Genomic DNA, 11,336 nt, shown 5'->3' on the forward strand with positions numbered 1-11,336 from the left:
CTCAGGTCTGTGCTCTTATTAGAGACGCTGTCTTCAAGATTTGCCGAGAATTGCTGAACCGTTAGACTCACTGACTCGGGACGACACGTCCTTCCTTCGAAAAAGCGAACAAGAGCCCGCATTCCAGGAGCTTCGCAGCCGTCTACAAAATACTCCGATATTCGGTCACTTCAATGAACGCGTTGTAACGAAAGTTCACACTGATATCAGCAGTGTTGGTCTCGGTGCGGTTATGATACAGTGGCAAGACGGTGGAGAACGGCTCATCAGATACGCGAGCCAAACACTCGCGTGCTCCTAGACAAACTGTTATACGGCTGAGAAAGAATGTCTCCCAGTAATATGGGCATCAGCAAGCTCCGACCATACCTCTATGGGAGCCTCTTCCGTGTTGTCAGCGATCACCACTTCTTAAGCTGACTGCCGAGCCTCAAAGACCCTTCAGGTTGATTGGCTCGATGGAGCCTTCGCTTTCAAGTGTGCTGCGTAACAATCGTCTGCAAGGTGAGACGTAAGCATCGAGATGCGGACTGTCTGTAGCGCGCACCTTTCGCAATAGATCCTGAAGAAACCACCGATTATCCTCCTTTCCTAGGCGCTGTCAGTACTTCCGAGATGGCGCAGCTTCGAGGACGGACTCGGAGTTAGCGCCCCTAATAGATTACCCTCCAGTCAGTGGGGTCGAATTATGGTCACGTCGGCACGCTCAAACACGCTGCACCTGCTACGACCGCTAGCATCTGCACGCTAGTATGTGCAGGGCGATTGTCCGCGACCTTATATCAGGTCGACGTCACTTTTTTTAGGGGGGGGGGGTTATGTCATCTGACACCGCTTCGTTCTTGAGTAGTATCCGACTTTCGCTCCGATATACACGTTCTTGCTTATAGCGTGCTCTATTCCTAACGATTTGGAAATTCGCCACTTGGATAGGAAAGAGGGTGTGAACGTAAAACTGTGTCCCACGACACTCGATTGCAGCCGCTAAAGTCCGTCTATACCTTAGCAACCAGCATTTGCAGACACCACCAAGCTATAGGCAGGGTGGAACGAACGAGGTCATGCTGCAATGTTTTCATGCTTAGAATTCTCATCGTGGCATATCACTTCAACTCCTCCATCAATCTTTTGCTGCTCTACACTTGGAAATCTGTTAGACGTGAATTCACAATGGCACAGTGGCTGTAGTGATTGGCTGCTGAGCACGAACGAGGTCGCGGCTTCGATCCCAGTAGCGGCGGTTGAATTTTAAAGGAGGCGAAATGCAAAGCACCCGTTCACCGAGGTTATGGTGCACAATGATTCTCAGGGGGTTGAAATTTTTCCGTAGCCTTCCACTATGGCGTGCCGCTTAGCTGCTCGACTTCGGCATATAAAATGGGCTTTAGGTTTTTACTTTTATTTCCACAAATTTATCCTGTTGACAACAGTGCGTATTTTTTTGACCTCGTACAATGGCTTAGCTACCTGAATTTTTTTTTTAAATTTCTCTAAGTTCGCATATGTAAAATATTAAAACGTTCTTATTACATATTAGAGCGTGGTGAGTAATTAGTTAAAGCTTAGTGCTCAGAAATTGTCCAAATTCCTTCAAAAATGCAGGATCGAATAATGCATATTGTCACTTTTGCAAGGAATATCCTCATGGAAGGGCTTACTGAAAAGGTGCGAAATGTGGTGATTGCCAACAACCCTGCGTTGCGGCTTTATTTTTTATCGTTAAGCATCGTGTTCTCAGGCACCGTCGTCTTCGATGCAGTGGCAATATGTAGGCTTAGTACCATTTCAGAGACAATTCCCACTTAAAATGCGTGTAGTGTGCAAACATTATTCAGAATATTGATACTTCATGATAAATATTAAGTTTCAGCCGCTTTTGAGACGTCTTAGCTGCAAGGTAATGTGGTTTCTGGCTTCCTTGCTTTAGTCAGTACGACAACTATAAAAACCTGGGGGATGACCCATAATCTTTCTCGCCATGAGTGAAGTGGGGCAAAAATTTTAGCACTATAGTGATTCGTGCATGATGTGGCTTATTTCCGCAGTATTGTGTGCATCTTCACTGACAAATACAAACGGAAATGTTGAAAATATGACTGAAATATACGCCTGTGGAAGACGAGCAGATAGATTTTTGTTTATCCCTTGGCGGAAGCGTATCTATGAGCAGTTTCAAAACTGTTTTCTCAGTTTTTGGCATGGTGAGTTCATTGCCCTATTCGTTCTCAGTTTGACTGAGAATTTGTCTTTAAGCTCTCACAGTGAAGGGTCAAACTGCAAAGCATAGGAATTTAGAAAGAAGCCCCGTCAGCTGCACACAAGCGCGTGCCTCCACACGGCTATATATAGCCTCAGTGCAAAAACGTCCAGAAGCTCCTGTGTTTGAAGACCTTCCGCCGAAGACAACGCTCTCGCGAGGAGTCCAAACCGCTTGACTTCGTGTACAGCTCTCTAGTTTTGGAAGGGCCATTCGCGCAGACTCAAGGTCCACCACTCGTAAAGATGGATTGGAAATGGGCATTGTACACTATCGAATCCCTATCCTGAACTACAGCTAAGGGTCTGAAGTCTAACAAGAAACGCGGGTTCAATCCCAACCGCGGCGGTCGAATTTTTCTAACAAGAAACGCGGGTTCAATCCCGACCGTGGCGGTCGAATTTCGATGGAGGCGAAATTCTAGAGGCCTGTGTACTGTGCGATGTTAGTGAACGTTAAAGAACCCATCATAATCATCAGCATAATCGTCATAATCATAATCACCAGCCTGACAACGCCCACTGCAAGACAAAGGCCTCTTCCATGTCACCAATTAACTCTGTCCTGTGCCGCTGTGGCCCAACTTCTTAATCTCATCCCCCAACCTAACTTTCTGACGCCCCTGCTACGCTTGCCTTCTCTTGTAGTCCAGTCTGTTGTCCTTAAGAACCATCGGTTATCTTGCCTCCGCATTACATGCCCTGTCTAAGCCCATTTCTTCCTCTTGATTTCGACTCGGGTGTCATTAACCTGCTTTTGTTTCCTCACCCACTATTCCCTCTTCCTTTCTCTTAATGTTACACCTATCATGTTTTCCATAGCTCGCTGCGTTGTCCTTAAACAAGCTGAATTCTTTTCGTTAGCCTCTACCTTTCTGCCCCAAACGTGAGTACTGGTAAGATACAGCTGTTGTATACTTTTCGCTTGATGGATATTGGTAACCTGCTTTTCATGATATGAGAAAACCTGCCAAATGCGCTCCACCCATTCTTATCCTTCTAGTTATTTCCCTCTCATGATCCAGATCAGCGGTCACTACCTGCCCTAAGTAGATTCCTTTACCACTGCCAGCACCTCGCTGCCAATTGTGAACTGATGTTCTCTTGCAATACTCTTGAACATTTTTTTTTCTTTCTTTATTCTTTCTTTATTCTCAGAAACAGTACACAAACTGTTGGTTGGACCCATAGCCTTTACGGCTAGTGAGGGGTCCAAATACAACACAAGCACAATACTACCGCAGACCGTGTAAAATAAAAAACTTCAAGATTAACACACACAATTGATTCCTACATTTTCATGGAATTTAAATAGTGTTTTAAAGATGTTGAAAAGTTATTTTTTTCTTTAACTTCATTCGGGATTTCATTCCACACATGGGCTCCACTGTATTCTAGGAGTCTCCGGCCGTACATATTGTAACAAGGTGGTAAATTAAATAGATTGTTAGTTGCAGCTCTTGTTTGTTTCATTGGTAATCTAAATAAACTAAGGGGCAGGGGGTTGTTAGATTTTATTACATTGTTTACTATTTCAGCTATCTTCAGTTTATATGCCATTGATAGGGGTAAGATACGAAGCTGCTGAAAGAGTGGCCTGCTGGGGTGTGTATTGTTTGAATAAGTTATCATACGAATAGCTCGTTTTTGAAGGCTGCTTTGGTTTTCTGCATGTATATTTTTAGACCCACCGTTCTCCTCTGATTGTCTAATACCCCTGTCACACGAGACGTTGAATGTCATTCGCAGCGAATGACGTTACATTTGAAATGCGTTTTTTTTTGCTGCTACACGGGCACAGTCAATGGGATTCATAGCTAACGATATTCGCCCAGTGAATGAGTTTCCCGAACTCGTGCACACGCGACCTGTGTAATCTCGACGACAGCGACTTGATAAAAAATTACGAAACTAATAATGAAAACATAATATAAACAATAAAAACTTTTTACTGTTTGCACTTATATTCTGTTTGAAAATTTTTTTGACGTACAGGAGGATGTCTGAAGAAATTTGTACAACTATATTCTTCTTCCCAGTCACCGACTGTCCCTGTCGACGATGTTTGTTTACAACTCGTTCTCGGTTTTGACAGTGCTCACGAAGCGTGGGTGGCGTGACTACATCCCATACAAAAATGTCCTATGGCCGTCTATAGGATTTTGGCCCAAATAGCTATAAACCTTTCCTATTTCTGTCTATAGCTGTATATACAGGCTGATATATTTTTCTATACAGAGCTTAAGACAGTTGTATGGTTCCAAAGCTATAGCTTTAGTGGCACAGATTTTTCAATAGCTGGCAATAAGCACCTCTTAGGGTGCTTATAGACGTTCATAAAAGGTCATTGACGGACATAAATGTTTCCACACACGCCCATAGGACGTTTTTGTATTGGATTTTCACGCGCCATCTACCATGGAAGACAGCTGTACAGCTTCGTCAGCGCAAAATCGCAAGCAGAAGGCGCATTGGACCGATCAGGAAACGCGCGCATTCCTCTAAGTCTGGGAAGATCATATCGGCGATCTGCGCCGCGCGAAGCGCAACCTGCAGGTGTACGTCGCCATGGCCGAATGTCTGCGCGCGCAAGGTGTGCAAAAATCAGTCAAAGAAATAAAATCGAAGATCGAAAACCTCGGAAACGGGTACCGGTAAGTGAAAACTTACGTCCTACATTACAAGTGCTCAGCTGCTGAAAGACGCGGGTTTGATCCTGGCCGCGGCGGTCGCATTTCAATGGAGGCTTTCGGAAATGGCAGGGCCCGTGTTGCCTGTGGGCTATGCGATGTCAGTGCGCGTTAAAGAACCCTAGGTTCTCGAAATTCCGGAGCCCTCCTCCGCGGCGTTTCTCATAGCCGGAGTCGCTTTGTAACATTAAACCCCATAAACCAAACCAAACCATCTACATTACAAGGCGCCGTCACCGTGTTCATGCCGTTTTCAGCGGTCGGGACAATGTACGGTACCACGCGCACACGCTTTAAAAGAGGCACTGAAGAACAATGGGCATGTGCCTCGCCGTTCACACGGTGGTTATTAAAAATAATCTGTGATGTAATCACTCCGTATATTCCTTTTGTCACGCCAGCACATGCGCCGCTACTTTCTAGTGATACATTTACTACATCTGGGTATGCAAACGCATCGTTATTGCATTTGCTTTTAATTTTTTATTACAAGACCTCCGTTAATTTGACTGATTCCGAAGTACTAGTTCCTTTCCCAGTGTTTCTAGTTTTGCATTGTGCGTCCGACGACCACCCTTTTCTCATGACTCGGGCAAATTAATCTTATTCGAAACTGCTGAAGTGTCGAAATATGTGAAAAGCTGCACTTGACTAGTTCTTGTGAAAAAAGCATGAATGCAATACATTGCTGTGCAAATATCACTACTAGACAGCATACCAATAATGGGTAAATGCTTTTCTAGTACTAGGGATGTTGTAGAGCCCTCTCAAGAATATAAATGACATGGCAGAAATTGCATACCTTTCTTTACTACGTAATTACCTCGCTAACAGAACTCAGTCTGTACAAATATCGAATACTTTATCCCAACCAATTACAATTAATCAAGGAGTTCCGCAAGGATCTGTTTTAGGCCCCTTTCTATTCTTAATTTACATTAATGATCTGCAAAAATGCCTCAATAACACTGACTGCATTCTGTATGCAGATGACACTACCATATTTTCTTCTAGCGATAACTTAAGTGACCTAACATCAAAAATTAATGCCGACCTTATACATGTAATGCAATGGTGCCACAGCAATCTTTTACAAATAAACCCAATTAAAACAAAGCTAATGATATTTCACTCAGAACACAAACGACTTGTCAGCGTTCCAGATGTATACCTAAATAATCACATTATTCTCCCATCAAGTTCTGTAACATTTCTCGGTGTGACGCTTGATTCAAATTTAAAATTTAACCTTCACACCAAATCTATTAGCAAAAAAGTTGCACTCGGTATACGTATACTAATTAGAACGCGTTATTATTTCCAACAGCATATTCTTCGCTCACTTTATTATGCATTCATTCATAGCCACCTCAATTACTGTTTATCATCGTAGGGGTAACACTTACTATACCCATCTTTCTTCTTTGTGTCATCTTCAAAACCAATCTGTTAGAATAATGACATTCAGCTCATACACCGCATCCAGTGCTCCCCTTTACCGCCGGCTCAATATCTTACCTCTCCTTTGTTCACTCCAACTGAAACTAGGTTTATTAATTTATCGCGCCCGTCACAATAGCACTACTCTCCCTATATTTACAGGTTGCTGTTTGTGTAACGTTAATAATACTAGATTCGCTGAACAACATAATCTTTTGCTTACGAATGTCAAAACTAATTATGGCAAACAGTCCGCTTTATTTTCAGCAATCACTGTCTGGAACTCGCTACCCGTAACCATCAAATCATTCCGCACCGAAGCACAATTCCATAAAAACTTGAAAAACTATGTACAGTATAATTGCCTTCAATTGCCACACCAGTGAAACCTGTTAGTATTGTGTACTTCTATTGCCTAAGTGCTTGTTCTATGTTCTCTTTTTGTGTTTGCAAAATGTGTTTTTAAAATTTAGCATGACTGAACTGTTATTTCAGATCTTACTTTTCATTGCACCTGTGTTCCGCTATGTAATTTCTATCTGCCATATATTTATCCTACTTCAAATATGCAATTAATTACAGGAGGTCCCCCTGACAGTTTCCACTTTGGGACCTCCTTCTGTAATAATCAATTTATGTACATCTTACCTATGCATCTTTTTCAATAAACTTTCAAACTTTCAAGACAACTGGTCAAGGTGCCATTACATGGCGCTATTACAAAAAAATTGCCCGCTTTCTTGGTCGCCTGCCCGTCAACGACAGCAGCCTGATGGATGAAACAGGGGATGACAAAAATGTTTCTGTTGAAATGTTAAGTACATCTGTAGAATAGTGCAGGGCTTCTGCAAACCCAGTAAGAGATATTTCTCAGGTATATGACACATTGATCTATAGTGTTCGTCTGGTGGCATGGCACATGATAAACATGGCTTGTTTATTGATTCATCACCCTCAGCACCTCTTGTGGCTGGGTAAAACTGTGCACATGAATTCAAATTGGTCATGGTAAGAGCATAAGGGAAATGTCACAGCCACATAATGCCAGGGTAAGATAGAATATTCGATACTGAAATGCGCACACTATGCGTGCTGAGGTGAAGGAATGCATGCAACACGTAGCTGTGTTTCACTTCCTTAGTAACATCCAGGAGAGTCATTGCAAGCCGCCTTTTCACACATATATATTTTTTTCTCTTTTTCAGCGAATAGACAGCATGCAGCAGGAGCCACCGTCACCAGCTGATGATGAGTTGTCGATAACTCAGGCTGCAGTCTCCGAGCCACCTTCGCCACCACCACATGATTCGAGATGCCAACCGTGAGCCCTGCCCTCACCCTCTTCACCTTTACCGGCAGCACCCAGCACAGACCACAGATTACAAACCGCATCACCAAACAGCGAAGCCATCGAACACCACCACCAAACAGCCACCACCAAAAACCACCACAAAGACCCACCAAACAGTGAAGCCAAGCAGGCATGCCACACAAAAGTCTCTTACAAGACCTTGTGAACCCAAATCGCGAGTTGTGCGCCGACCTCAGAAGAAGCCGGAGAGAAGAAATATAGTTGAGCAGAATGGAGATGGAAATTCTCTGGGAATCAACAGCCACCGAGAAACGGTTGATAGATGCACTCTTCAAATTCCTGGAGAAATAAAGTACGGTCATATTCAATTCAATTCCATTTATTTCCCAGAACATTCTTGCTGGCTGCCTGGACTAAAATCTGTAGGTATACAGCTTGACGAGGCCCAGGCAGCCGTTACAAGAAGCAGCGGCAGACTCAGTTCAAAATCGTTACATGCACAGAAAAAAAACGAGCAGATACACTTGAAAATCTTTACATACACAAAATAAAAAAGCGAACACATAGTCAGGTTGCAGTTTTCACAAAAACAGGACAGTCAAAAGGCACAAAATCATCATAATTAAAAATACGGAAATGCAAAAATCAAATTTGCAAAAACATACAAGGGAACAGCTGTACTTGGGCACGAAGAAGTCAGGAATTTTTTCTGAAGAAATAATTCACGCAATGCTTCCATAGTAGGGTTATATATATCTTTATATCCATTTAAAATTATTAGAATTATTAGGGGAACTATTAGGGGAATCACCCAAGGTGGAGTAGAATTGTAATAACGAAGTAATTACTCATTGGTATCCCGCAATGCCGTATGACTGCGCTTGGGTGGATGCCAATGAGTAATTACTCCCTTATTACAATCCTACTCCACCTTGTGGGATTCCTCACTGGCATCCACCCAATGCCATATGGCTGCACTTGGGTGGATGCCAATGAGTAATTACTCCCTTATTACAATCCTACTCCACCTTGGGGGATTCCTCACTGGCATCCACCCAATGCCATATGGCTGCACTTGGGTGGATGCCAATGAGTAATTACTCCCTTATTAGAAATAAAGTATGTTCTTGAGCTCCTCATGGGTCACTAAATTTACTGGGCCCGCTTCCAGAAATACTCTGCAAGTCTAGCCCTCACGTCCTGGCCGTCTCCAGTACATGCATCACTGTTGTGAGACGGCTGCGGGTACAGTGCATTGAGTGTGTGCAGGTCTTGTACCCACTGCTCGTCCAAGTTGTTTCGAGAGGCTTCGCAGATGTTGTGCAAAGTACAGGACGCCTTAATGACCTGCTTTTCATTTGACGGTTTACACTCCATTTTCTTCATAACGAACCTGAAGCGTGCCTTCACTCGCCCAAATGTATTTTCCACAATTCTCCTCAACCTGGATAGGTTATAGTTGAAGAGAGCTTGTTTTGAACAGCATGGGGCATTTGAAAACGGCTTCAGCAAATGCTATGTGAGTGGAAAGGCTTGGTCGCACAGAATAATTGGTGCAACAGGTGTCCCTTCAATGACGGAGACTGTAAAATAGAAGCGGTCACTGTCCACAATTTTCTTCAGCTTGGACCGCCCATACACATGGGCGTCATGGCATCTGCCTGGACTTCCCACGCTCAAGCAGAGGAACCGGTACTGGTGATCGACAATCGCCAGCAGTATGATGCTGGGCCTGCATGTAAGAAGTGTTTATCAGCATGGTGCAGAAACTGTCCGAAGTGAATTAAAAAGTTTTGATCATTTTGTCAACATCAAGTTTAGAAATAGTGAGAACAAGAGTGTATATACAGAAATATTTGGATTTACAGCGGTTTCCTCCTAGGCAATGTATTTTACTACCTGAAAAATAATGAATGATGCTTCTCCTGTCGACGCTTTCTTTTGTGAGCGAAATGTCCACCTCAAGCAACTAGTATTTCACTTTGGGTTGGTAGGTCTATCGAAAATGGTTACTGCATTACTTTGAAGGAGAAAAAGGCACAAATGCTAGCTTTTATCAGGCAAAACAAAAAAATGAGGATGTGTGTTCTATTTATCATGCGCAGAAAAAAAATGCTCATCTGTCAGTGAAAGAGCTGATACAGCATTATGCATTTGAGTAGACATACTGCATATGATTCTGCATGAAAATCGACATTTTTTTAAAAGGAAACCTTAAAGAAACTGTGAAGGGGGCTCTAATAAAGTTACGGCATGCATGCGATATTGAAGCACGCCACTTCACGAAAAGTGTCCAGCAAGGATTTTTTAAATGCTCTTTGTAGAAGCTGAGTTACCTGTAGTTAAAATTTAAATTTCAGCGTCTTCGCGCCTTTCTCTCTCCTCTCGTCACTTTTTGTACGCTGGAAGGTAGGCGCTCCTTCGCCGGCTCCCCTCTGGGAGCGCAGCTTCCCGATCCGCCGGAGATAAGAGGCTTATTGGCCGCGGCCACGGTAGCTGCCTGAAGTCTGAAAGAATCTAACCAATGGCCACCTCTCACCTCGTCCACGCAGATGCGGGGGACGGAGAAGGGCGCGAGCATGAAAAAGTCGCCGGGAAGGGCTCGCCAACTTTGACGCGTGATTGTGGGTCGTCTGCTACGTGTAGAAGAGTATTATTTGGCTCTGGTTTTCATGGCAACACAGTGCAGTGATTAAGTGAGTTAATGTGCTCTCCTCGGAAGGCGTTTCAGAGCCCCTTTAATGTCATGGTACCTTATAAACAAGAATTTTTTGGTTAATGCCGTTTTCAATTCAATCATTTACTGTTTTGTCCCTGCACTGCTATTAACAAACTGAAAGGTAATATAAAAGAACGTAGCAGCCCTTATAGTTGTAATAGTCTGCTGCATCTTTCTTGGGCGGTGATATGGCGAAGTGGCACCCGTATAGCGCGCCGATGGCCTGCGGAAAACCAGTGACGGCGTAGCACTACCGCATGTGCTCGGCCATCTGCCGTGGCATGTGCAGCCAGGTGCTATCAAGGTTATTGACGACTGCTTGACAGAATTCTCTGAATACAGTATTCACAGTGGACCGGCCAATGCCAAAAACATGTGCAATTGTCCTGTCCTCAGCGCTGGAACACCGGCGGCAAAATCCCACGGCAACGCGTTTCTCCACAGTAATGGGCTTGCGCATGTTCGTGACCTGGCGCTGCAGGACTGACTGCAGCGATTCCACCACGTACCTGAACATGGCAGGGCTCACGCGGAAGGCCTGTTTAAAATGATGGTCACCCAGGTTAGGCAGAGGGTCCTCAAACCAGTTTTCATTTCTTGGAAATGCCCATCTTTCTCGGATAATTCCTGACGAATTAGAAGCGCAAACAGCGGCCGACGTAAAAGTAATGGCCAGCAGACGCTGTTCCAAATCCCTCGTAGTCTTCGCGGATTCACCAATAGCAAGCCTCACTCGCATCAGCCGGTTCCGACGTTTAATTTTCAGTAGCTGGAGAACAATTAATGCTCTCTTGAACTGCTCATCATTCATCACGGTCACATGCTTTTTCTTGAATCCAATAATTTGCTATCTAACTTTCAGCATGGGTTTAGGCGCGGTTTTAGTACGGTAACACAATTAACAGAATTTGCTCATGAT

General features: G+C 43.8%; 1 protein-coding gene across 1 annotated transcript in view; it reads right to left on the bottom strand.

The window, feature by feature from the left end:
• The window catches only part of LOC144120369 (uncharacterized), a 32,995-nt gene extending 22,061 nt beyond the window's left edge, over positions 1–10,934 (bottom strand). The window contains exons 1-2 of the mRNA XM_077652743.1: positions 10,927–10,934; positions 9,242–9,430 (exon numbers count right to left, since the gene is read on the bottom strand). Coding sequence (XP_077508869.1) covers positions 9,242–9,430; positions 10,927–10,934 — 197 coding nt within the window. The remainder of the gene's footprint in view (positions 1–9,241; positions 9,431–10,926) is intronic.
• Between the last annotated feature and the right edge of the window lie 402 nt (positions 10,935–11,336).

This window comes from Amblyomma americanum, chromosome 1 (genome assembly GCF_052857255.1).
Source record: "Amblyomma americanum isolate KBUSLIRL-KWMA chromosome 1, ASM5285725v1, whole genome shotgun sequence".
NCBI lineage: Eukaryota > Metazoa > Arthropoda > Arachnida > Ixodida > Ixodidae > Amblyomma > Amblyomma americanum.